Source organism: Orcinus orca, chromosome 15, assembly GCF_937001465.1.
Source record: "Orcinus orca chromosome 15, mOrcOrc1.1, whole genome shotgun sequence".
Taxonomy (NCBI): Eukaryota; Metazoa; Chordata; class Mammalia; order Artiodactyla; family Delphinidae; genus Orcinus; species Orcinus orca.
The window spans coordinates 72,464,398-72,491,566 of record NC_064573.1 but is presented as its reverse complement, the minus strand read 5'-3'; the positions used below and the strand labels follow the sequence as shown (position 1 = coordinate 72,491,566).

Here is a 27,169-nt window from a genome sequence, read left to right as displayed (position 1 = left end):
ACATGAGTATTGATTTGGGTTTAATAAGACAAGAATGTACAAGCCAAATGCTGAAAGGTAAAGCATTAATAGAATGAAATTTTATCTGGAATATTTCACCCAAGTGGATTAATATTTTTCAAAAACCACTTCAGTATAGCACTACTAAATGCATACTATTAAATACACTGCACGCACTTTGACCTTTGAGACAGAGCCCTTCAGCATCCGCCACACTGTGGGTTGCCAAGCTTGCAATGTTCCGAGCACCCTCAGTGAAAAAGTGCTGGACAGAACTGCTGTTCACTGTTGAATAGTTTGAGTTGTTTTCTGAGGAATGCCTGTCCGTGCTCTCGGATACATCCACCCTGCAGTTCATGGCGAATGCCTATGTTTTTCTGTTTAGAAACCCAGGTCCGACATGGTGAGGACTTCCCTCCGTTTACTGACATCCAGTGCCTACCGACTCCAGTCGGAGTGCAAGAAGACCCTCCCAGGCGACCCGGGCCCGCCCACGGACATCCAGCTGGTCACGCAGCAGGTCATCCAGTGTGCGTACGACATCGCCAAGGCCGCCAAACAGCTGGTCACCATCACCACCAAAGAGAACAACAACTGAATGGCAGGGCTGGCCCGGCCCTTCTGTTTTTGAGGCTTTTCTAAGTCCGGTTTCCAATTTAGACATGGAACTCTTCCAATTTTTACAGAAACAAACGTTTAATGAAAATTTAAAACTTTTTAAAAGAAAATTCAGTATTATTTTTGCATGTTTTCTAACAAATTTTCAACTATTAATTTAACCCACTTGCCTTACTTGTGCCTGTTTGCCAGTTTACCTTCTGACGTGCTGTTGTGCTGTCCGTGACCGTCGAGTTAATGATCATAGATATCCAAAAGCAGATCTTCATTGTTTAGAGTATTTTAGAACTTTTCCGTCCCTTCAGACTCCTTGCCTATGGCTAAAACTGTAAGAGAGAGTTTTACTGAAACATTCTCTGGAGAGAGTTGGGTTAAGAACAAAAGAGTCAGCATTGTCTGCTCCCTCCCAAGTATTGTGCAATAAGCAGATTTTGCAGCCTCCACTGCAGGATCCCTTAAGTTTGGGGTGTCTCCAAGCAGGCCTGTTGGAGAAGGGCCTTTGCCACTTTCTAAAAATAGTGTAACAATCTCTCTTGGAAGGAAACAACGAAGTGTTCAATTTCTTTTAACTGTTCTATCGTATGAGGTGTTCTCTCATCTAATTTTTTGATCCTATCTTCTAGTTCTATTTTACTATCATCCTCAAGTCTCCATGGCATCCGATAAGCACTCATGCTCCCTGTCGTGTGTCCCTTGGCCGTGTTATCACGCACACTCTGTGGAGCCTCAGTCCCACGAGCCGTAACTAATTTTGTCCCTCCCCATTCAGATAGCACTGCCATAAACGGTGACAGGAGCAGTGATCTGCTCCCCTTACTCCTCTAGCCGCCTAAAGCCTTCCCACACGATCTGCTTCGCATATCTCGCCACCTTTAAGGACTTCTTATGAGGTAAGATGTGTACAATCACCTGAGTTCGCTTCTCTTCCATTATCTCACTGGTACTTCACAATTAGACATCACCTTTCAAGGGACTTCCAATGCAGGGGGTGTGGGTTCGATCCCTGGTTGGGGAGCAAGTTAGTAAAAAGAGCTTTGTTGTTCTAAAAGCTAAAGCATATTCCTTCCTGCTTGTTCCCGCAGTTTTGTGTGGGTGTGGCTCAGACCCTGACCTAGACCAGAGGGGCCAGGTGGTACTGACATTGGTGAGTGAAGCGAGCCAGGTGCCCAGGGCAGGGGACAGTGGGGGAGCCCGTGGCACATCAGTGGTCACAGCATCTCCCTGGCTCCACTCAGGCTGCCACGTGGAAAAGTGGGCCTGGGGTTGCTGGAGCTTTGATTTGTCAGGAGACACCAGATATTTTTTGTGCCGTCTCTCCATTTGTAAATGTTCGCAACTCATCTAAAAGTGTTCACGGCACACGTGTGGGTGAGCTTAGGCCTCTAGGCTGCCAGCTCACAGCTCTGCTATGTAGTGTGAGGGCCTGGCTTCCCTGGTCTCCCCCGGTTTAGCCTCTGAACCTTACCTGTAGCGTGGCCACTGTACCCTGTGATCAGTTGCTGTTAGTCCTTGTTTCACCCATCTTTTCTGTCCCATAGCGCTCGTTCACACACGTGAAAAAGTCAAAATGATCAAAGTTGCCTAAAAACATCCTCAATAAGCCTGTATTTTCACAGAACTGTTTGATTCACAAACACCTTTGTAGTGTGACCGAATGCTGTCGGAGAGGAGAACCGCAATGGTGTTTGGTTTACTAAGTCACTGTGAATGGGTGCTTTCGCCGGCTTTTGCTGCACTGAGTAGTGTGGGGAAAGGGTCCACATCTCCAAGACTTGTCTGCACAAACCTAAGTGCCGTGCTCTTATTGGATGCTGAGGGGACGCCTTCTCGAGGAATGTCTTCTACCTTAAGTTCAAGCACTGTCTGAGAACCTTTTCTGCATGCTGCATGTACTGGGCTGTCCCCCCTCTTCCTTGCAAACACGTGCCCTCCTGCCAGGCCTACATGGGCTCCTCGGGAAAGGCCCAGCAGCAGTTCAGAGTCAGTGCCCTTGGCCTCCCGGGGAGGACGGGCTTCTGCATAATGAGTCGCCTGCGGTGGGTGAAGTGGTGTCTTCACTCCAACACTCAGGACCTGCAGTGGAGGACGCTGTTTCGTGCCCCTGGAGAAAGTCAAGGAACGTGGGGACCACCAAAGCATTTCCCGTTGTGAGAACACCACAGGAGGTTGCTCTGTTAACCCACAGTGCCAAAACCTGGGAAGGAAGTTCCCAGGTGGAGTGACAGGAGGGCCACAGCTCGTCCTTCTCATCAAAGTGCCCTGCCCGTTTCCTCGGCCCTGAGAGGCCGGGGTTAGAGGTCCCCGGGGCCTGCGGACAACTCGCACCTTGTCTGAACAGTCGTTCACCGTCTTTTGCACATGGGTTCCACAGCCTTGCACTAGTGTCTGCGTTCTGTAATGTCATTCTCTTACCCTTGATTCTCAAATCCCCGCCCCCTCAAAAGCCCCTCGGAGCTGAGAGGTCAGAGGTAGGAAACCGGCATTTGCCACTTGCTGTGGGAGACGGCTCCACCCCTGAGCTCCTTCAACTGAAGTCATCTTCTGCCTCGGCATGCAAATAGTTCTTATTGCCAAAGAACAATGAATCGGGCCCAAAGACCAAATACAGCATCTCATCAATTGGAACTATAAACGCACAACTCAGGAGCTGTCCTCCAATTCCTCCAGCGGTTTAAGCTGCGGAACCAGAGTGAGACCGGCATGAGTGTCCTCCGCAGCCACCCTGAGCTCCCAAAGCAGAGAGTTTTCCTTCTTTCCTTGTCCCGGTTGAAGGTCACCTTGATTTTACAAAAGAAAATGCTGCATAGGAAAAATGAAATGCCTTTTATTCCAATGTGTTTTATCCATGTCACCCATTATTCTGTACTTATTTTTCCTGTTTGTTGTACATTCTATTCCTGTAATTATTGTTCATCCCTTTAAGCGTTGTAAAATCGTTTTGGAATTTGTGCCTGCTAGTTATGCAATAAACAGGCTCTGTAAGTGTCCTTGTGGTAATTCTATGCTTCCCATCAATAAGTTGATGTTTCCAGATACTAGGTCAACGTTCCTAGAAAGTTCTTCCCACAGAACCTCATCTTTGATAAGAGATGGTATCAAATGTGCCTCCACCCTGGGGGGGCTCTGTCCGTTTTCAGAAAGGATGACCTTTTCCTCCTCTGTGCTCAGCAGATAGCTTTCTTACGAGAAGTCCTGCATCAGGGAATCAGTTCCATGTATCTTATCATGATGCATTTACTCCTCACGTTAAATTTTGTAAATTCAGCGAAAGCCAGCCGAGCACAGGTGCCCTCACTTCTCCTGGGCAGGTGATCGGGTGGCGAAGTCAGTTCGGTCTCTCGAGGCCCCCAGTCTTTTACTTTCAGAGCCGGGCTGTTGTGCGGGTTCACATGGGAGAGCTATGGGATAGATTCACACTGGGTTCAACAAGGATACCCACAGTCCCCAACAACTGTCCTCCCGACGGGTGACTTGGGGCACTTCTCCCAAACGGAAGAAGGGGTGGGGCAGCACGGGTGCCTTTCTAAGCGAGAAGTCCGGGGAAGATGGAGCACCCTCTCTGTGTGATCCAGCTCGTCCGAGGACCTCGCAGTTCAGACCCATCAGCTCACTCCCAGAGGCAGCTCCTAGGGCAGGGGTTCTCCAGTGAGCCAGCATCAGAGCCCCTGGAGGGCTTGTGAAAGTCTCCTGTTCATCTCTGATTCAGCAGCTCTGGGGCAGGGACCCAAGAATCTGCGTTTCTAACAGGGTCCCATGGATGCTGCTGCTGGTGGTCCAGGGACCACGCTCTGAGAAGCACCGCTGTAGGCCATTTTTAGGCCCCGTCACCAACACCACACAGCTCCTTGCCTTCTGCTTTCGAGACATGCCTGGGACCTGGGACCCTTTACTGCAGTGTTGCAAAGCTTGCACCTGGACCCACCTCGCCTCAAGCTACAAAATACAGAGAAACTATATTCGACTAAAAATCACTGTGTGCATGGGCAGTTGGGGCAAATTCTGGACCCAAAAGATACAAAAAGACCAAAAAAAAAAAAAAAAAACAACTGCCATTTCTGAAGAGCCAGGAGCAAAAACATCGTGTTGGGAGCAAAAGTAGGGTACTGAGCATGCCCCCTGCACTCAACACCACCTAATGGGGAGGTAAAATACCTAAGCCACCCCTCCAGCTAGACCTCTGGACACATCCCTACCCTCACCCCATATAAGGAACAGGCTTGCCCCACCTGCCAGCTAGCGAGCAAGCCAGGGAAACGCTTGTTTGTTCTCGCTCCCCCCGGCTGCAGCAGGGGCCCCAATAAAGTCTTGCCTGAATTTCATGTCTGGCCTCTAGTCAATTTCTCTTGATTGGGGAAGGCCAAGAACCCTGGTCGGTATCACTTTTAGCCATGTTTTTGTAATAATTAAAGCTCACATTTATCAACTATTTACTCTGTGCCAGGCACTGTGCTGGGTTCCTTATGTATATTGTTGAATCCTATCTGCAGCCCTATGAAGCAGGAGGAGTTGTTCCCATTTTACAGATGAGGAAGTTACACTTGAGCTTACGTCCTGCATCCAGAGATGAGGGAGAGCATGTGAGTTACTGTCAGTCCGGTGTGTCTTCCTTGTAATCAGCCAAGGTGGGTTTTCATGACCCTAGAGGGGTCTGTGACTAAGGAGCTCAGAGAACATGGCCTCTGTGCGGAGGTGAAGCCCGGGGAGGCTGCATCCCTGAACGTCTGCGTAAGAGGTGATGTGAGATTATGTGAATAAAGGGCATTAGTAAGTAACCAGGGCACAGTCTTCTTGTGCCCATAAGACGTGTCTCACCCTTGAGCCCCAGGCACCAGGACCCCTCCAGCATTTGTTGAGCGACCGACTGGCAGGACTGTCCACTGGCTCCCAAGCACCATGGGCATTGCTTTCCCAACCGTGGGGCTTCACAGAGGCGGCCTCACCACAGGGACAGCTCGGGGGCCATCTGAGGTTGACACTCTGCGAGGCTGTCCAGGAGCCGGCCCCCATGGCCCACGGATGCCGGGCAGAGGTGGCCACCAAACGAGAAACCAGAGCCACACCGGATGGGACGGATTCCTTCATAGCTTTACGGGGGCATGTGGCAGCTCACCACAGAGCAGGTCCCCGGGGAGGGGCCTCTTGGGACAAGGAGAGGCACAGTGAAGCCCTGCTTCATCCTGCCCCCCCAAACATACCATCCTCCCTCCCCCACACCCAGGTCCTTGTTCACAAGCACAGCTTCCCTGACCACGCTCCCAAAACTTCCCAGCCCATTTCTCACCCCAGTGCATCTTCTCCCCCAAATCCCTTTTCACCCCTCACCCCTTCCCAACACCTTCCCCTCTCTTCCCTCTCAGGCCCCTCACTCCCCTCCCTTCCTCTCCAGCCCTTGTAGCACCACCCTCTGTGTCCTGCCCCTGCCCTCAGCCTTCTCTCCACCTCCTTTCCCTTTCAGATCCCCAGGTAATTACCTCTCACTGAGCCTTGGCCTCTTCTCTTGCCTTAGTCCTGTAAGCTCCATCTTTCTCCCAGGTCCTACTTTCCTCAGGAGCCCAGGACACATTACGGACAGGAAGTCTGGTCTTAAAATTTGCACACACATCCCCACCCACACGATGGCCTAAGAGTGGCTCTTAGCCCCCCTCGCCCCACACCTTGCTATCTGCTTCCCTCTCCCAGCCCTCCCCTCTCAGGCCCTCTCCCTCTTTCAATACTTCCCCACCCTACCCCACCCCGTTCCTTTCAGACCAGAAGGGCTGAGTTCATACTGGCACTCGTTGTGTGCGGTCACTGGGCTAAGTGCAATTTTCTATGGTAGCAACTGAAACAACCCCCCATTTTGCAGATGAGGAAACTGAGGCCCAGTTAGTGGTGGCGGAGCAAGTCAGAGCACAGGGCCTGTGCTCAACCATGGGGCTCTTCCTGGCACAGTGGACCCTCCAGGATGAGGGCTGCAGGAATGTGGCAGATAGCAGACCTTCTGGAAGCAGAAGAGGGTGAGGAATGGCCACGACCTGGATAGAGGTAAGGTGGGAGGGAGGTGTGGGGCAGACTCAGCGGCAATCCTCTTGCCTGGGAGCATCAGAGAGGAAGGCCAGGATGCTGGTCTCTGTGTGGTCTTCTGCCCACCCTGGGTGCCGGGGGAATTTAAAGGAATGTTGAACACCAAGTTTTTGTTTTGTCTTCCAATTCCGCGTTTACCACAGTATTTCTTGTCTTTTCTGTCTGTTTCAAATTGAGACATTTGGTAACCACTACTCAAAGTCAGACTCTGATCTGTGAGTGGAGGATGTTGCCCAATTCAGCTGTTTCAACAGTTCAGGGCCTCACAGATCCCACAGGGCATGGTAGAGGCACCCAGGTCGGTCCTTCTGGAAGGAGCAGCCCTGTGCCTGCTGCTGGAAGCCAGGGGGGCTCCCTCCAAGGGACTGGATGGGACTCCCTGCACTCAGGGAGGGAGGGAGGAAGCTGGCTCAGTGGAGGAGGGCAGCCTATCCGGCCTGCTTCTTCCTATTCAAGCAAGGTGGAAATCCTGCCAGAGTCCAGCAGCAGAGATGAGGGTGCTTCCACCACTGGCAGGTTGTTTACTGGGCAGGGGAGGAGGCGGGGATCCTCTTGGCAGGAAAAATAGGTCCATTTGAGCTTGGTGGTTTCGGTATCTATCTTACCCATCCTCACATCCCCATTCTCCACTTTTCATGGATGAAGAAGAACTGGCCCAAAGAGGGGTCACCTGGCCTCTAAGTGGTGGGGCATCAGGACAGGAACCCGGGCCAGCCTGGGCCACAGCCTCTGCCCTTCCCCCTCCATTCTGTTCACCCTACCTCCCCCAACCTGGACTCTTATGTACAGAAATATGTCTAACGCATCCATGCAGAATTATAATGTGGCCCCCTGTGTCTCCGCCACCAGGTCAAGAAACAGAGCATTGCCTTTGCATTAGAAGGCACCATGGGTCCTTCCTTCCCTAGACTTTAGTGCTTCCTTGCTTTTGGTTGAACACCTGTGTGTACCCCTTTTTAAGTAAGAGCTTTCTTTTGCCTGTTTTCAAACTTGTAACCGGAGCCACTGATGTATGCTTTTCTTCCTTCACATTGAGATTCATCTAGGTCAACGTGCGTGTGTAGCTCTATTTAGTACATTCCCCATGTTGTGCAGTCTTCACTGATCATATACACCACGATTTATCTATCTAGTATTTTATGGATGGACGTTTGAGTTTAGTTTCTGGCTCTTATGAAAAATACTGCTTTGAAAAATATATCTTCTGGTACATGTATTGTATGTTTCCGTAGGGTATATGTATACCTAGGCGTGGGACTCCTGGGTCATAGAGATGTGCATCTCCAAACTGTAACATGTTTCCTTGCTGTCTTCCAAAGGGTTGTACCAGCAGAAGATGAGATTTCCCCTTGTTCTACATCTTCATCAACAGTGGTGTAATAAGCAGTTTTAATGTTGCCAATCCAGTGGGCTTGTATCTAGTGGTTTTAATTCGCATTTCCTGATCTATAATTCAGCTGCGTGCTTTTCCATGTTTATCATAGCCATTTAGATTTCCTGTTTGGTGAAGTGCCTGTTTGAGTGTTTACCTATTTTTCATTAGGTGCTGTTTTTTTTCTTTTTAAATTATTCATAGGAGGGTTTTCTTTTTTTTTAATGTTCTGAACATTTTGTTGCTGTGTTGCAAACATCCTTGCCCATTCTGTGGGCATGCCTCCCTCTCAGGTGTCTTTTGAAGATAAGCTTTTTTAATGTAGTCAGATTTATCAATCCTTTCCTTATGGTTAGTGTGCCTTGGGTCTTAAGAAACCTTCCCTACACTAGATTACTATTATGTTTTATTTTGATATAATCGTAGACCCACAAAATAATTGCAAAAACTGTACCCTGTGCCCTTCACTCAGCTTCCCCCAATGGTGACATCTTACATAACTAAAGTACAGTATCAAAATCAGGACACTGCTTTTGGTGCAATCACAGACCTCATTCAGATATCATAGATTTTAGACACATTTGTGTGTGTGTAGTTCTTGCCATTTTACCACGCAAGTAGGTTCCTGTCACCACATGAAGATACAACTTGCTGCATCACCAGACACCTCCCTCCTGCTGCCCCTTGAGTCATACCTGTCTCCTGGCAACCATGAATCTGTTCTCCCTCATTTTCTCCTTTCAATAATGTTATATATGTGGAACCATATAGCATGTGACCTTTTGAGATTGGCTTTTTCACTCAGCGTAATACCCATCCAAGTTGTTCAGAGACCGAGGTCATGGGGAGGGGCCCCAGAACCCACCGTAGGACTGTGTCCTGACCAGAAACCTTCCACACCCATATTTGGAAATGGGTCCTTAATTTTTCCTGCCAGAGGGTAGGAAATACCTCCTTAAGGAATAGAGGCTGGGTTATTTAGTTTGGGTTTATCTTGTAGTTTTGTTAATTATCTAGTATTTGCCTTTTTCTTTGTTTTTTTAATAACATTTTCCCCTCATTTCAAAGGTTATAAATGTTCTCTGTGGAAAATATAGAAAAGCACCCAAAATGAGAAATACCCATTATCCCAACTTTGAGAAATACCCACAAAGTAATAGTATGTTTCCTTAAAAATGAAGTTACGTAGCTATTGCTTTTGATCAGCTTTTTAACACAGCATGAACATTTCTCCAGAATTTTCAGAAAATTTTAAGCATTCCATTTCATTTTAATTCACTGTATAATACCCCAAACTCAAACAGCCTCCTCGTGTTGGACATATAGGTTATCAGTTTTTGCTATTCTAACTAATGCTGTGAGGAACATCTTTGTTCCAGTCTGATTGTTACTTATGTTCCTGGGCTAGGGGGCAGCTTGGTGCATTTAGAGAGGGCTCCTGGAGGGCTAGCCACTGTGGGGCCTGGTAGGCCAGGGGAGGATTTGGGTCTTGGTCCTAAATGCAGAGGGACACCATTGAAGACAGTGGAAGATTTTCATTTCAGGTGTGTGTTTGTAAAAGATCTGCAGGATGGAGAGAAAAGTGAGGTGGATGGGTGACTTCAGGCAGAAGTCAGTGGTAGGGATGAAAGATAGATGGTGGTGAGAGGGAGCAAAGTGGATGGACTCAGCGATTTCAGGTCAAAGTAGCAGGACTCAGTGCCCTGGGGTATGGCTCCTGCAGCGGGCAGGTGGATGGTGATGCCATTCACTTATCTGAGAACGCCACAGGAGGGCCAGATGGCTGTTGCTGTTGTTTCGTTTAATGATGGGAGTTTAGGAGAGATCTTTTGATTATTCTTGTTGTGCTGAATTTGAGGCATCTTTGGGACATATAGTGGAGATGTCAGAGCGCTAGCAGATATAGGAGTCAGGACCAGAGATACAGATCCAGGAGTTATCGATGTGTACATGGCACTGGATGCCAGGGACCTGGCTCACATCATGTAGGAAGGGCCTGTGTGGTGCCTGGGCCTGACAGGCTGGCAGAGGCCAAAGCAACTCTGCACAGGTGCCCAAAGAACCCCGCTTGTATCGTCAAGAATGTGTATGGTAACTGTAAGCCAGGCTGTTCAGTTTGTCTCAGGAGTGACAAGTCAGCAGCATGAATGACAGTGCCACACGGCTTGGTTAATCGCACACATGGGGAACTCTCAACACGGCAATGTTCTCTACCATAATTGTTTCTGCATAGAAATGGAGGATTGGGTGTTTAGGGGGAAAAAAATGAGCAAAAGAGAAGTCTTTTAGGTCAGCTAATAACCAAAATGAGAAAAAGAGTGCCAAAGCCCTACAAGGACAGTGTCACAACATAAAACAAGGCTTTCCCATCATCATCACTGTAAGGCTGAAATAGTTCTTCTAGCTATCTAGCCAGAGATAATCTTGAATGTGTGCAACATAAGTTATGTGTCCATATGTTTATAGAAACACTATTTTTATTTATTTACTTTCTGGCCTTGCCACATGGCATGTAGGATCTTAGTTCCCCGACCAGGGAGTGAACCTGTGCCCCCTGCACTGGAAGCACTGAGTCTTAGCCACTGGACTGCCAGGGAAGTCCAAGAAACACCATTTTTAAAAGAAAAAAATTAGAAGCCAAATGAGAATGAATAAATAATAATACCATCATTAATACCATTTATATTAGCACCCCAAAAATGAAATACTTATGTATAAAGTCTTAATAAAAAATTAACTTAAAAAATCACATGCTGGGCTTCTCTGGTGGCGCAGTGGTTGAGAGTCTGCCTGCCGATGCAGGGGACGCGGGTTCGTGCCCCAGTCTGGGAAGATCCCACATGCCGCGGAGCGGCTGGGCCCATGAGCCATGGCCGCTGAGCCTGTGCGTCCGGAGCCTGTGCTCCGCAACAGGAGAGGCCACAACAGTGAGAGGCCCGTGTACCACAAAAAAAAAAAAAAAATCACATGCTTATATCCTTTGAGGTAGATTTTTTTTTTCTACCTTTTAGAACTTCTGAGTGATCATAACATTAAGTCAGAAAGTAAAAAACCCTCTAAAATGAAGACATGACAATGTCAAACTCCATAAAATAAAATTCCAGGTGGCTTCACGGCTGAAGTTCGGCAAGGTCAGCAGGCACTGCTGACGTTAATGCTTTTGAAGGCATTATAATGATGCTTTATATTTTATGAAGACTGAAAACTACCTAAAAACCCAGATTGTGAAAAAATATTCATTATATTCATAAGGAAATGTGGATATACTGAATATATTTATGGCACACATGGTTCCTTCAGTCCCACGAGTTACAACTGGCTCTGTGCCCGCCAGTGACTCCTGCTTATCCATGCACTTGTTTGATTCCTGTGCCTGTTCTTGTTCAGCTTTTTAACTTCCCCAGGCCTCACAGAGCATCCACCCTAAACAGGATATGTGCTGAGGGAGCAAAAAGAGTGAGAATCGTTTACACACAGAACATGTTAGGAATGGCTTCAACACCATCTGTTCTAAAGGAATTGAACCTTGTAGAAGAATCTGCTATAGAATGTCTATAAATTATTAATTTTACAGTCAGTAGAAAAAGGTGCTTAAAACAATAAAACCAATATATGTGTACGTATATAACTACAACACAATCAATAGATAAGAGCTAAGAAGAGTATGTGCTATGCCAGAAACAATAAGACAGTGGAATCTCTAAATCTGGAAACAAAGATTGAGGCCCAGTTTAGAATGGAAACAGTTAAATATATTAGTGTGTAGAACCAATATAATGTAATCTTTAATGCTAATAAGATTCCTGCCAGGCTTCAAAAACAAAAAACTCAAAGAAATAAGAAATATTCAGTAAACCTACAAGCCATGCAGCATGGCCAAAAAAACAAAAAGACAGATAATCTGGGGGAATTCCCTGGTGGTCCAGTGATTAGGATTCTGGGCTTTCACTGAGGGCCCAGGTTCAATCCCTGGTCGGGGAACTAAGATCCCACAAGCCGCGTGGCGTGGCGGAAAAAAAAAAATTCTGTCCACATCGATTCTGTCCTGGAGCTTGGACAATGTATGACTGCTAATAATTCCCTGTAGCCTACTTAGGAGAGGCTCCAATGGAAATGAGAGACAATACCACTTTCACAAGAAAAATGAATATAACCTAGAAAATGTGACCATAGAAAATATTCAAACCTGTAAGAGATGTGGATTAAATCAGTAAAAACCTATCATTCTGGGCTTCCCTGGTGGCGCAGTGGTTGAGAGTCCGCCTGCCGATGCAGGGGACGCGGGTTCATGCCCCAGTCCGGGGAGATCCCACATGCCGCGGAGCGGCTAGGCCCGTGAGCCATGGCCGCTGAGCCTGCGCGTCCGGAGCCTGTGCTCCGCAGCAGGAGAGGCCACAACGGTGAGAGGCCCGCGTACCACAAAAAAACAAACAAAAACAAAAAAACCTATCATTCTATACAACCCACTTTGCAGCAATTAATAAAAGCAACAATGACAAAGCTTGGAAGCAATGCTGTCAAACCAGAACTTTATTTCACAACTAATGAACACCTGAAAGAAGGGAAGTAAATATGAGCACACATAATGACAGTGGTGCTCAGGGGATCATATCCAAAGAAATGTAAGACAAGAAAGTGAAAAACAGATTAAGGATACAGTTCGCAGCTCAATTTGTTTTTACAGCACAATGGAAGTGAAAGGCAATGCAGCCCTTAGACTCGGGATTTTTTTTTTTTTTTTTTTTTAATTTTTTATTTTGCTGTACGCGGGCCTCTCACTGTTGCGGCCTCTCCCGCTGCGGAGCACAGGCCCCGGACGCGCAGGCCCAGCGGCCACGGCCCACGGGCCCAGCCGCTCCGCGGCACGCGGGATCCTCCCAGACCGGGGCACGAACCCGCGCACCCCGCATCGGCAGGCGGACTCCCAACCACTGCGCCACCAGGGAAGCCCTAGACTCGGGATTTTTTAATAAACTGTTTTAATAACCTGGAACCCAGCCCTGTAATTAGCTGTAATTTACTGAGATATGGAATCTTGAACACAATGTAATGAAAACTGAAACCTCAGAGGAGGAACATGAAAAAAAATACAAGTCATAAAAATACGATTATTGCTGCAAGGAACTTACAGCTATTTATAGAGATAAATCTAGGACTATGTCACATTGATAGAACAGTGGGAAGACAGATTTTTGGCCGATCTGTGGTTGAGTCTGATTTCGTTTTTTCAGGTTCAGTGCCCCTTCCTCTGGGCACATAAATCCCAGAAGCCTGCATATAGCTGAGCCCTTCCCAAGACACTAGAGGTCCAAGGTGTCATGCCAAAAGGTTAGCCAACCAGGTGACCTTCTGAGGTCCCCTTTTTTTTTTCTCTTTTTTTTGCGGTACGCGGGCCTCTCATTGTTGTGGCCTCTCCCGTTGCGGAGCACAGGCTCCGGACGCACAGGCTCAGCGGCCATGGCTCACGGGCCCAGCCGCTCCGCTGCATGTGGGATCTTCCCGGACCAGGGCATGAACCCCTGTCCCCTGCATCGGCAGGCGGACTCTCAACCACTGCGCCACCAGGGAAGCCCCTCTGAGGTCCCTTTTTGGGCTCAGTTACATACACATTGGGATCATCGCCCCCTGCCCCCACGCAATGCTCTACGGAAATTCTACCAAAATGCTTCTTTAAGGAGGAAAGACTCATTTATCACCACCTTTTTAGAAAGCATCCATGGATGACATCAGACTGTCTCAGGGTTCATAGTTCTTTTCTTCCATAAAACAAGATGTGATCCTTTTGGGACAACTAAATTAATAAATCCTGAAATTAATAAACTGTACCAAGACCCACAAATTTGTTTTCACTAGAAGAGTTAAATTTAAATGGCAATTTTAAAAACTGAAAAATTTCTCTATCTCTAGCTGGAGTCCTCACTGGAGGTTGACAATTAGGGGTGAGACAACAGGAAACCACGTATCCTGTCGTGGAACACAACGTGTAACTCTGAGCATTGACTTAGAATCTACATTATTTATCAACATATTACAAGACTGTGACAGCACTGTCAATGTGTTAACTATGAAGCCCCTTTCTAGGATAAGGAAGGCAGGAAAGGGCTTCCTGCTGCATGCTGCAAATCCATCACAGCTTAAAGTCTGGCCAGACCCTCTCTCTGTTTAACTGTGGAACTGAACAGGCTCGCTGAACTATTTTACAGTGACCCGAACGCTGGAACAGAACACGTAAAACGGTCTGGCGGCTGCATGTCAGAGGCCTCACCAACCTTGCTCTCTGTGCTTACAGTATCAACAGAGTCAGTTCCAAGCGATTCTGGGATGTCCATAAGGCTGAGAAGAGAAAGAAAACATAAGACTGATTAGGTCAGCAGTCTTTGGAGCACTGGAAATCAATCTCATTTTAAGAAAGAGCTACAAGCACAGTATAAATGGCTATTTTCATTTAGAGCTGAAAAGTCTTTAACCCTAGGCCCTAAATGAGGCCCTCTTTTTTTTTTAAGTACCAGCCCTAAGTAACATTTCACGTGGCTCTTTGAGACCTCGATCTGAGACACTCACTGATCCATGATGGAGTAAGTTTAGAAAATGCTGTTCCCTGCGCCTTGAGATCCCTGGCCAGTTAGGACACTGACGTTCTGCAGCAGGTGTGGTACCTGCTCTGTTTCATCAGCTTCCCAGAGTTTCTGACCACAGAGGAGCTGGCCTCTCTGTTAGAACGCCAGAGTGGCCCTGTTAAAGGAGGGACAAAGGCGACACGCCTGCTGAGCCCTCAGTCAGTTCCTGGGTGCTTTAGTCATCAGCTCCCTTGAAGCAGGGGGTGACAGCCTCTGCTTGTCTGTGATCCCCCAATGCCCCGCATCGGGGGTCACTCAAGTAGTTCGTGAGGCAGGGAAAGAAAGAAGGAGAGGATTAGATGACAGGGATGGGTAACCGCAGGTGCCGAGGGCAGGAGAGGAAGGGAAACAAGCCCCTGGTCACCCCGGTCAGCTGGGCTCTGCTGTCTGGACAGTTAGGACCCAGCACCACTGCGCCTTCACCTCTCACCAGCCACGGCAAAGCTCTTCTTGGATTGTTCTCTATCCCGAACAGGGTGGCCAGGCACGCAGCTTAGCAGTCAGGACCTCAGTCCTTGGGCAGCGGCCCAAGCCAGAGCAAAGTTGCCACAAGGGCTGTTTGAGGTCCAATGAAGGACTGAAACAGACGCTGTGTCAAGGTTCCCTACCAGTCGAGAAAGGAAGAAACACACGAGAAGAGGAGCAAGGAAGAATCTGAGCTGCTGGGAAGCAGCCCTGCGCCCTGGGCTGTAAGCCAGCCTGGGAGAGCAGGGCCAGGCTGAGCAGCACAGCAGTAGCGCCGTCCGCTGCGCTCCCTACCTTGGGCCGGTAGCCCTGCTCGGTCATCATCTTCGCCTCCTGCTGCAGCAGGGCGTCTGTGAGCTGCTCTGCCTGCCTCGCCTCTTCTTCCTCCTCCTCTTCCTGCTGGTCCGCTTCCCACGCCTGCAGCTGGCGCTCTGCAACCTGGCCACCGAGAGCAAAGTCACCCGGGACGGGCCACAGGGCAGAACCCTGCCTCTGATCCAGAGGGAGAGGCTCAGGTCCCCCCACTGGAGCATCAGCGCTCAGCACTAGTGGTGGCAGTGCCCTCATGGGAAGGACATTCATGGTACTGAATGGTACCATGGTACTGGAGAGGTTATGTGTGTGGTAAAATGCACCTTGTAAAAAGCTCTGGATGTAGCCACGTGTTGGGAAGATCCTTCTGTGTTAACTATTAGGTACTGAATTGAATAAAAAGAGACTTGTGGCCAGTGAGCCAGGTGCTTGCAGATGCAGCCAGGAAAGAGGCAAGGAACGGTAACAGCAGCCTTGTTCCCACAGGAGACAGAGGACCCGGAGCGGGGCTGGAGCTACAACCAGGAGGGTCAGGGTTCCAGTGGGAAATGAAAAGGGATGCTCTGAGCTCCCAAACGTGGGCTTCCTGGACAAAGTCCAGGCCAGGCTGTGGAAATAAGTCAAGGGTCCCTGAATCCTGTGCCATGATGGTGCAGGAGCCTCAGCAGGGCCTGCTGCCCGTGCGTTCATCCCAGGGCTCAGCCCCACCTGGGCTTCCAGCTCCTGCTTCCTGGCCGATTTCAGTTCTTCGCTCTCCTTTTTCTCACGATGAGCTGACTCTCTGGCCTCCTCAAGATCTCGAATAAGTTGCTCTCTGTGTCTCAGGGATTCCTCTTGCTCCCGTCGGTTTTGTTCAATCTTTTCCTGTATTTGTTTTTGTCTTCCTGTCAGAACCTATCCTCAGCGGAAAGGAAGAGGGAAGATTTTGGTTAGACTTTAACAGATGCCTGTTCTACCAGCCATGGACAGTCTGCAGCTGCAGCTACATGGAGACCAGACCCAGCCTAATCCTCAGCCTCAGGCCCAAATACACCAAGATGAAGGCAAGCCCAGACTACAGGATCGGTCCAAACAATCGGCCACGTTTCCCACGCGTCCCCATCGCACACAGAGTGCACGTGGACTGTGCGTATGGAGACAGCCAAGCACCAAAGAGATCAAAGCAGGCAGGGATGGAGCTCCGTCCCCAGGGCACAGACACATAGCAACAAGGTGACTCTCACTCCCTATCAGTGAGTTCTAGAAAAACTAAGAAATCACAAGCCACGTAGATGGCCAGAGGCAGAGTCATCCCACCAACCTGTGGATTTAAATTTACTGCTCAAAGCAGCAGAAACCTGCTGTGTTTGATTCTTGGCCAGAGCAGGATTATGTCCACATGATGGTCAGGACTTGGGAACCAGGAACAGCAGGAAGCCACCTGCCATACCCAACAGTCATGCTCTCTGGGGTGGGCATGTAAAGTGGCCACAATGAGGAGGAACATTTTAAATGGAGGAAAAAAAATAAAAAGATGCTGGAGAGTATCTGGTATTCACAAAAGTGAAAAAGCACCAGTTGAGACCGGATTTCCCATGGGTTCTAAAATGTAGCATGCTGGCATGCACAGAATATAATTTCCATTTTAAACCACTTTAAGATAACTTCCAATACATGGATAATAAAGACCTTTTTTCCCCCAAAAGATTTCCTTTGAATTGGGGTGTGTCTTATAATGCACTACTTATATATGACAAATAAAACAGTCATGTTCCTTAGTCTACTTCTGGTTTTGCACTCCAAGAAAAAAATCCTAAATGTGGAAAAGGCTTCTGCACCAAGATGTTCACTGCAGTAATATATAACAGCTCAAAATCAGAAAAAAAATGGATCCACAAAAGGAAACGGAAAAACAAACTACTGTATACCCACAAGATATATTACACAGCCATCAAAATGACATTTACAAAGAAGATATAATAGTATAATAAAATGATTGAAATCAAATAGCTCAGTATAGTATGTAGAAAAAACATTATCCATAGAAACAGAAGCGTAGAAGGAAATAAATAGTGGCTGTGTAGATGATGTAGATGGTGACTGTTTTTTTACTTTTCTGTACTGAATTTTTTCCTAGTAAGCGTATATTACTTTTATAATGATATTGAAAGTCCACTGAAAATGCCCAGAGGGGACTCTGTTCCCAGAACATTTGGCAGGGTCAGCACGTGGTCACCAACCCGACACCCGCCCGGCCACCTGCACCCACTCCTGGATTACCTCGCTCATCAGCCGGTCTCGAGCACTCCTCTCGCGGGCCCACTCTGCCTCTCTCTTTTCCCACATTTCCTTAGCCTCCTCCCTAGGGAGACACAGAGAGGATGACAGCTGGATCCTTACCACCACCGGTGGTAGAAGAGAACCAACAGGGCTCCAAGGCACCAGGTAGCACACACCTTCTGTGCAGCCGACCTCCAAATAAATTTACAGCAGATTACAGGGAAGGACAACTTCACAGAAAGTATTACTATCGTAAGCACTTTAAGTTCCCTTTTTTAACACTCCATCTCCTTACAAAAAGCACTGGTGAAGACATGCATCCAGGACATTTAAACACTGAAGTGAATGAAACCATTGGGGCTGGAGAAGAGGAGGGGCACGCCAGTGCCTGAGCTCTGTCACCGTGTTCCTGCGGTCACTCTAGCTCGCCCTGTGGCCTGGGGCAAGTGAGTGATTGCCTCGACTCCCCGTGACCCAAGTACTCTGTGACCCCAGCACTGGGCTGGATGTCAGGATTAAACAGGAGGAGGACCGTAAAGCACTTAGCACAGTGTCTGGCACACGGTAAGTGCTCAGTAAGTGTTACCTGTTATTCCAGTACTTCAATCTACCAGATTAAGTTTTAGGATCCAGACCCATTCATATAGACCTAAGAAACATTCAATGTCTCCATAATTTATAACCATTTCCTTTCAAGTTTCTAAGATCTCAGATGAACAGATCCTTACTCTAAACCCTAACGGCTTCCACCTTAAATAACCCGAGGGAAACACCCCACAAGCCAGGTCCACTAGCAAAGATGTGCTCCTCACGAATGATGGACAGAGGAACAAGGATGGGAGTTTCATCAACAGCAGACAACCCTCACAGCGACCTGCTGACCTGCGGGGATCGAGGTGCAAGTAGAGGCCGGGATGCCACCTCTCACCTCAACAGCATCTGCAGCTCCGCCTCCCGCGCCCTCTCCAGTTGCAGCTGCTCCTCGATGACCCGCTTCATCCAGGCCACATCGGCCTGGGCCTGCTCCCTCCGGGCCAGGTGCACACGCTGGGTCTCGTCCTCCTCCTTCAGCAGCGCCTGCAGGATGCGCCTGTCTGCCTCCTAGAGGAAGGACAAGGAAGCGCAGTGGGCACGGTGCCCAGCCCTGCAGTAGCAACAGCCTCAGCTCTGCCAGCCCCTCGGCACTGAAAGCAGGCGTTCTGGGAAGACATGGGCTGTTTCCAGAGCAGGCAGGGTGTGATCACGTAGGGATGATTTAGACGCCACAGAGGCCCAGGAGCTTTTCTCTGCCCACAGGGAGAGACCCTCTGCCACCACACGCTCATCTCTGCCCTCGGACACATCTGGTAGCACAGCTTTTTAGAACACAATTTGCCAGCAATTCCACTTCACAGGATATAAGCTACAGAGACACAAATGCACAGAGATATATGCACAAAGTGCTCACTGCAGCTGTTCCGTAAGAGGAAAGCGACTGGGGTGGGAAAGCAACTCTCCTGTCTGGTCTCAGTGAGGGAGCCCATCAAAATACTTGCAAGGAATACCGAGCAGCTAGTCAAAAAGAACAAGCTCAGTCTAAGAACACTGGTCTGGAAGCCTGAGGTGTACTCTTAGGTACTATGCTGTGCAATGCCACTTCAAGCACATTTAAAAATGAAACTGAAAACCCCCCAAACTCACCACTTCCCTGTATGTGTGTGTATGTAAATACAGTTGATTCCTGAACAACATGGGTTTGAACTGTGTGAGTCCACTTACAGATTTTTTTCAATAAATATACTAGTATTTTTATTTTACAGATCTTTAAATTAACTAAGTGTGGGAAAAGTGTTTGACTAGAGAGTACCGTAGGTAGACTGAAATGAACTAGGGTTTGAGTCCTGATTCTAACCAAACTGTTTTAGCTTCCTGCCCTTCAGTGGGTCATTTATCAATTCGTTTTTGAGGCAGAGAGAGCAGTACGTGGGTTTTCAACTCCGTGGGGGTCAGCACCCCTAACCCCCACGTGGTTCAGGGGTCAACTGCATATCTAGAAAGATGTACACCCAAACAGACACCTCTGGGAGGGGCAGGGATTGCGGGGGCTGCTGGTCAAGGGGGGATCTCACTTGGTGTTTTCTTATGAGAACGCACCCATTACTAAGCAATGGAAAACATGCTTTTCAAAAGAAAGTGAAAGAAACGCCAGGCTGTCCCTTCAGATTTACCAGTTCCTCTTGGATCTGCTGTGTACGTCTGTTGAGCTGCACGTTGTACTGATGTCGCAAAAAGCGTCTAGAAATGAGAAAATATGGGTTGCCTTCAGTGTTTCCTAAAGAATTAAGCAGAGGTTAGACAGCTGCTTTCTGCAGATTGTATCCCGTTCGGTTTCAGGGTTACCACTGCACGTCTGAGAAAGTGAGAGGCTCGCCCGCTTCGGGAAGGCAGGCAAGCGGTTGGGGGTCCTTCTCACACGCACCCCAGCTCCGCCTTCTGCCACAAGGCTGCCATCTGCTTCCGCTCTTCCTCCAGCCTCTCCAGCTCCCAGCGCTGCTTCAGCAGATTCTCCTGCTCCTTCTTTAGTTTGGTGGCCTATGGGTACAAGATGGTAAGCCCAGGTAAGTGCATGAGAATCAGAGTTCCTTCATCCCTCAGCAGACACGACGCAACAAGGGTGGCCTGGCCACCTGGTGCCAGGATCCCCTTCCACCTCCGGGGCTCTGAGCCCCTTGGCCCAGCTCACTCATTCATCTTGCTGGGCCTTCCCAACCCTGCCAACAAGGATGAACCCCTGCCCCGTGCTCCCACAGGGCCCTGCACTTTCCAAGCCTATTGTAACTAAACATCTGTCTCCCTGACCCAATACAGCTCCCAGCTGTATCCCTAGCAGCCAGCCCAGTGCTCGGCACTTAGAATACATAGTGGGCACAAAGGATCTAGTTCTTGAATCATTCTGGCCTGGGGAAGGGGGGAGTGCTCCCCTCGCCTGCATGAGAAGATCTAGCCCCTCAGAGCAACTGTGCACAGTATTCTCAAAACAGCTTCCAGGACCAAAGATCCTCATGGTTTATGCCTTGAGACCCCCGAACTGCTAGTCTCCCGCGAGAGCTGTGTGCTGGATCATCAGACTAAGTCAAGTCTACTAAGAGCACTTGAAATCCAAGTACTCGGGAGGCTCTCAGACAGTAGGCCTCTCTACACACGTCGGAGGGGACGCGTGTTATCTCCTGACGGTTGACACTCTAGAATCTGGGCACAGAAAGAACCACAGGTGGGAGCACATGTCAGAAGGAGAGCCCAGCGTTGTTTCCCTTCTTAGAATCGCCCCCCTGGATATGGTCTCTGTTTAGCGCAGCTTTTTAAACGCCTGTTTCCTAACAAGAAGGAGCTGCGAGCGAGGAGGCCCTGGCGCCGGGGCTCGCCCTCACCTCCATCTCCTTCACCTTCAGCTCCTCCATCTGCTGGCGCAGCGCGTCTGCCTGCAGTTTACCCTCCAGTTGCCTCCTCTCCTCTTCTGCTTTCATCCGTTCCAGCGCTTCCCGTCGGGCCGTTTCATATTCATTTTCATACCGTTTTTCCTTTTCCTCTTCGGCGGCTTCTTGCTGCATGGAGCCAAAGGGACCTGGGGGTGAGTATCTGTAGCATGGAGCTGGCAAAGACCCAGCTCCCCACCACCGGTCAGCAGGCCTCAGGGCCCGTTCCTCATTCCAACACATCTGTACCCGAGGAGGCCACGCACTTATCAGCTGTGTGGCCCACGCAAAGGTGCATCTTCCTGGGCTCGATTCTCACTGTGGGAACCACGGGAGTGGTGCTGCCCTCAGAGACGAAGCTGGGGAGGCTCTCAGCACAGTGCCTGGTACAGAGGAGGGGCTCAAGAACACCAGGGTTCCTTCCCTTCCACAAGTCAACAAAACACTTTCCAAAATGAACCCAGAGGTGACGCAATGGGTCCACGGAGGTGTGGACTTTTATCCCCAGAGTTGCTGCTATAAACCAAGGTTGAGACTTACGACGTAAATTACATCAAAAGAGGGTGCTGCAACAGAAACAACCTTTAAGGATGCATGTTGCGTCTACCATCAACCAGCCCTGGACGCCTTGTCTTACTCTGCCCCTGGGAGTGATCACGTAGGATTCTTGTCTGCATAAGAGCAGCAAACATTCAGTTTTAACATGTGTTAAGTAAACCGAGAAAAAGTCTATTCCTGTATTGGAGTCATTAACATTGAAAACAGAAACAAATTCAAAGACATGGACACAGGGCTTCCCTGATGGCGCAGTGGTTGAGAGTCCGCCTGCCGATGCAGGGGACACGGGTTCGTGCCCTGGCCCGGGAAGATCCCACATGCCGCGGAGCGGCTGGGCCCGTGAGCCATGGCCGCTGAGCCTGTGCTCCGCCACGGGAGAGGCCACAACAGTGAGAGGCCCACGTACCGCAAAAAAAAAAAAAAAAAAGACATGGAGACAGTCTCCCAACACATACCACACCTGTTTTTTTTCCTCTTTCTGTGTTTCCCAAGAGTTTATCACATGTTTCTTGTGAAGTTCCAATTCAATCTGAGGACGAGAAGGCAGAGAATAAACTTCCTAACTGATTCACTGGACACATATTCACTGCCGAGTACAGTGTCATGGCCTGGAATGTGGCCAGGTGTCTTATAAGTAAGTGCATGGTGACCCCAACATATACAGTCTGATTACAAGTCAATTAGAAAACCAAAGGACCAGTCAATTCTAAACCATGTCAAGAATTGGAAAAAAGTAACAAACTTTTCTTCCAGTACCCTTGGGGCTGAGCCGGAACAGGTCAGCAGACACTGAAATGGAAATCTAATCTCAAAGGCCACCCTGGTAGGTCTAAAGCCTGCCAGGCCCCAGGGCAGAAGCTGGATGAGGAACAGACTCAACCTTTGGCCTGGCTCCCCAGTACTCCCTCTGCAGAAGAGCAGCTGTAAAAACAAGCACTACCTGTATCAATAGATGCAACAAATTGAGGGTAATTAATAAGAGATTTGGGTTTAAACAATCTTTTGGATCAGAAAATGAATTGTACCACTGTCCAAAAGCTTTTGTTTGGGAAATTGTTTATAAAAGTTTTAAATTTCTTCCTCAGCTCACACATGTAAACCTTTGCAACTAACTTGAATGTTCTGAATAAACATCTGAGTACATGACTTTGGAGGAGCCACTGAAATCTACAAATGGCTGGGGAGAGGAGTCCTCCCGGGTTTAGCGCTAACCGCACAGCACTGCAGAGCAGCCAGACGCTCTAGTACTTGTGACTGGCAATTTCTACATGAAGTTATGAGCACACAAGTGAACACACCAAGTGGATACACAAACTATACACTGAAACTAATTAATTATATCCTTCATGGGATTCTCTCCCTCTAGCCCAATCTCTGCTGAGTGATGTCACCCCAGCCAAGACGCCCCGCTCTCTCCTTGCCCCGAAGCCTGTGGATTTGTCCCGCTTTCTCCTGCCACCCCAGTTCTGACCTTTACCATTACTTGCCTGGGCTGCGGCAGCAACCCCTCAATTGACATCACCCCTTCCCCCCCACCTCGACATTACTGCCAAAGCTGCTGCTCCCCAAAATGCAGCTGGGACCCTGTTGCACCCCTGCTTAAAATCACGCAGGCGCTCCCCAGCACTTCCAGGGGAAGACCGTATGAGGCCGTCCAAGGTGGCCCCTTCTGCCTACACAGCCTCTGCCCTTGGGGTCCCCCCTCCCTATCAGACGTCCCAACCTCACAGCCACTTGTAGCTGTTAACCGAATGACCCAGATCTTCTGTGTGGGGCTTCTTTTCAAGGTGGCTGGAGTGATCTCTGTTTCACCCCAGCACAAGATGCAAGCTTAGAAACAAGACGGGAAACATGACTTCATCTACTTAGGCAAATCAACAGAAGGATCTCCTTGGTTTTCACCTCTCGAAGTTTGGGGTTGTTCTTTTTCCAGTGTTCATGCAAAAGCTGTTCAGCAATCTGTCAAGAAAACACAAAGAGGGAAGCCTGATGTCACTTTTCCAATCTGTCCACATTTTGGATAACCCACAATAGAAGTCAGCTCAGGCTAAGAGCTCCTCCACTAGCACCCGGCACTGTGCCTGCCCTTCAGACCTCCCACATGCCTCACACCCACGGCGCTGGGAGCCAGACACCTGATTGGAAGCACACAGTGCTGACAAATGACTCTTATAATGGTGACAAAAGGGGGCCCAAATCTGATGCTACAGATGGGTCCTAGATACTAAAGATCTGTTTCAAAATATACAACAGGCTTAAAAACAGAGTTCTGGGGCTCACCATCGCACACGACTACTTTGGAAGATAAAATATACCACTCCCAGCCCTTTGTGGGACCAGAGAACTAGAATAAAGAAAAAGGACTCAGATGTAATGATTAAGGGGCCAAAGAGAATAGAGATGACTCATGGAAAACACACATAAAGAACAACTCAGAGTAAGCACTTTTCCCGACTGGCTCTGGAGTGAAGTGTGGTCTTAACAGGTCAGAGCCCCCGAGGGGACCCCACGTGGCATCACTGACAGGCTGGGGACTCCCGCTCTGCAGCCTCCTAAAAAGCTACTTACCAGTTTCCTTTGCTCCTCTCGGGCTGACTTCAGATTCCTGTGCTGCTCCCGGATTCTTCTTTCCCTCAAGTTCATGCTCAGCCTCAGCTCCTCCAGTTCTCTGGCCAGCAGGTCCTGCTCCTCCGCCAGAAGCTGCCTGAGTCTCTGCCGTCGGGCCTCCAGACGCTTCCTCCCCTCCTCCTTCATCTTCTCCCGCTGGTAGGCGTACATGCTGGGTAAGAAGGAGCCACCATCAACCAGATGTGCTACAGCCGCACAGGGAACACGTGGCTGGTTGTGTGGGTGACAGAGGCTGAGGCAGACAGAATGTGGTGACCCGGGAAGGTTTCTTCCAGCCAAAGTGAACAGAGGTGACAGAACCACTACGCATAATAGAATCTTGTTTTTGCAAGAAGAAAATGTATAATGGGCTTATATATGCACGTGCTAACGGTACCAGCTAATATTATTTGAGCAGTTACCGTGTACCAGGTACTACATACCCGGACGGTTTTATATTAATCATCACATAAATCCTATAAAGTAGGTTCTGTTTTAGCCCCACTTCACTGATGAGGAAACTGAGCTCATTCATACAGCAAGTGACACAGTCAGGGTTTCTATCTAGGTCTGTCTGACTCCAAAACCTATGCTTTTTTTTTGCGGTACGCGGGCCTCTCACTGTTGTGGCCTCTCCCGTCGCGGAACACAGGCTCCGGACGCGCAGGCTCAGCGGCCATGGCTTACGGGCCCAGCCGCTCCGCGGCATGTGGGATCTTCCTGGACCAGGGCACGAACCCGTGTCCCCTGCATCAGCAGGAGGACTCTCAACCACTGCGCCACCAGGGAAGCCCCTAAAACCTATGCTTTTAACTTCAATGTTTTTACATGCATTTCTACAGAAAATGGGTGTATATGTGTATATATATTTACACACAAACACAAATGGAGAAGAGTATGGGAGGATATGCACCAGACAGTTCATTGTGGTTCTCTCCTGGGGGTATGGGGTTACAAAGGAGACTTCCACATTCTACATACATTTCTCATTTTATCTTTTTCAGTGCGAATTCGTTACTTCACTGATGATCTTTCTTTCAATTTCCAGTTGGAAAGACATCACTGTGCAGGTAATCCATGCTGTCCAGCCACACTCCCCCAGGTCCTTAAGGTCACATCTCCTGACAGCAAGTGGCCCTCAACCCTAACTGATGGCGGTCACCACACAATTACCTCCTCTGGTAGGAGGCCTTGGAGCTCCATTCTGCCTGTTTGGAGCTGCAGATGTCAGACACCTTGAAGTAGCGGCTGTTCTGATCCCACTGCTGCCGAAGCTGGGCCTCCTGCTCCCGGCGTTGCTGTCGTGCAGCCTGCTGATCCGGGAGCCTCCGGCTGCACCAGGAGGAGGGCAGCGTGGGGAGTGCCATCTGAGGAGAACAGCAGTGGTAAGAGAATGAGCCTGCTGCAACCCCTCATCCCTTTAATGCGTGATCCTCACCCCTTGGCTGAACACTGGAATCGCCTGGTAGAGCCTGGGCCCCACGCCAGACTAGTTAAATCAAAAAGTCTTAGTGTAGGCCCCCAGGCACCAGTATTTTAAAAATGACTTGTCATCAGGACTGCAAATCATCTACTTAAATAAGCGTGGACTGCACTGGGCTGTGAGCCAGACATCATGAAGGGCACTGCAGACAGAGACAGAGAACCAGTCCTGGCAACGCTGGACAAGCACACTGGGGACTTCTATGCTCTGCCTAAGGTAACATAGATAATAATTTAAGGAATACTTGTGTGTGCCAAGCCCTTGACATATACGATCTTTTTCATTGTTACTATCGGCCCATTTTTTGGCAGGTGAGAAAACTTAAGTTCAAAGAGGTAAAATGACTTGCTCAAGATCACAAAACCAGGAAGTGGAGGAAATTTATAAAAGAGCTGGGATCCTAATTCATGTTAGTCTGAGATGAGTGCCCGGGCTCTGTAGACTGCAAGAGGCTGCCTGTTGGGACCAACATGCCCTGGCTTCGGCAACCCGCAGAGAGTGGCCCAATCCAGGTGTCACATCTGGAAGTGTTCTGGATTAGCATGGAGGGAGATCCGTCATCTTACGGATGGAGAAACCACCACCCAGAGAGAGGAATCAATTTGCATGGGTCAAGGAGTAATCTGGGGACACAGCTGGAAACTTGAAAGCAGAACCAGTCTCACTCCGGACACCTTTTCCCCTGGTCCAAAAGCTGCCCTATGTGCAAGGTCTACACAGTGCTTGGCTGTGACAATGCTTAAGGAGCTTCTGTTGAATAAGCAAACTCAGAGTCCTCCGATCCCGAAGGAAAATGATCTGCGTCTATGGGCCGAGTTTAGCCTGAGGCTGCCAGTTTATGATCTGTCTTCAGACTGTGGCAGGCTTGACAAACTGTTTTCCTTGCCCTGTGAGCCGCCCGCGGATAGATCTTTGCACCAGGAGTCAGAAAACTTAAGATTCCGGTCCCGGATCTGCCACCAACAAGCTGGGCTGCTCCCTGAAAAAGTCGCATCCCTCTGTAACAAAAGCGGTTACAGAGGAAAGTGTCGGACCCAGAGCGCGCGGGAAGCAGAGTGAGAACGGGAAGCCGAACCCCCGGGCTCCCTGCGATCGCGTCCGGCGACTGCGGGCGCGCTTCCCGCCAGCGCGGGGCCGACTGCAGCGGGGCTCTGAGGGTCCCGGCCTCAAAGCCGGCCCCCGGCCGAGCCCAAACCCCCGACTTACGTTTCTCTGCGCCCCGGAATTTTCGAAGGCTGTCCCGGCCCGAGCTGCAGCATGTCCCAACCGAGCCCGGCCCAGCCCGCTGCAACCCTTCCGGGCAGAGCTGCACCTACGCCGGCCGTTTCCCCGCTCGTTGCCGGGGCAACGGGTCGGCGACGGA

General features: G+C 49.2%; 2 protein-coding genes across 22 annotated transcripts in view; one reads left to right on the top strand and one right to left on the bottom strand.

Moving 5' to 3' along the window:
- The window catches only part of GIT2 (GIT ArfGAP 2), a 62,513-nt gene extending 45,810 nt beyond the window's left edge, over nt 1-16,703 (top strand). For 15 of the 19 annotated variants that reach the window (XM_033408707.2, XM_033408706.2, XM_033408702.2 and 12 more), the window contains one exon: nt 386-3,605. In XM_033408707.2, the coding sequence (XP_033264598.1) occupies nt 386-598 (213 nt within the window). In that variant the 3' untranslated portion in view covers nt 599-3,605. Of the gene's footprint in view, nt 1-385; nt 3,606-5,105; nt 6,643-16,338 lie in introns of those variants that run through there. The other 4 variants (XR_007471812.1, XR_007471811.1, XR_007471810.1 and 1 more) reach the window with 4 other exon arrangements.
- TCHP (trichoplein keratin filament binding) lies at nt 3,474-27,169 on the bottom strand. Of its 3 annotated transcripts, none has more exons than XM_049698245.1 (14): nt 27,013-27,169; nt 25,497-25,690; nt 24,285-24,495; nt 23,619-23,675; nt 22,177-22,245; nt 21,114-21,287; nt 20,165-20,277; nt 19,914-19,980; nt 18,635-18,807; nt 17,707-17,788; nt 16,156-16,341; nt 15,430-15,573; nt 14,323-14,386; nt 3,474-4,016 (listed from the first exon to the last, which is right to left on the bottom strand). In XM_049698245.1, the coding sequence occupies exons 2-13, from the start codon at nt 25,688-25,690 to the stop codon at nt 14,354-14,356; spliced, it is 1,503 nt and encodes a 500-aa protein (XP_049554202.1). In that variant the 5' UTR covers nt 27,013-27,169; the 3' UTR covers nt 3,474-4,016; nt 14,323-14,353. The 3 variants fall into 3 exon arrangements, with proteins under 3 accessions (XP_049554202.1, XP_033264611.1, XP_004281445.1); XM_033408720.2 differs by lacking the exon at nt 3,474-4,016 and adding an exon at nt 9,067-11,492; XM_004281397.4 differs by lacking the exon at nt 3,474-4,016 and having other exon boundaries at nt 12,566-14,386.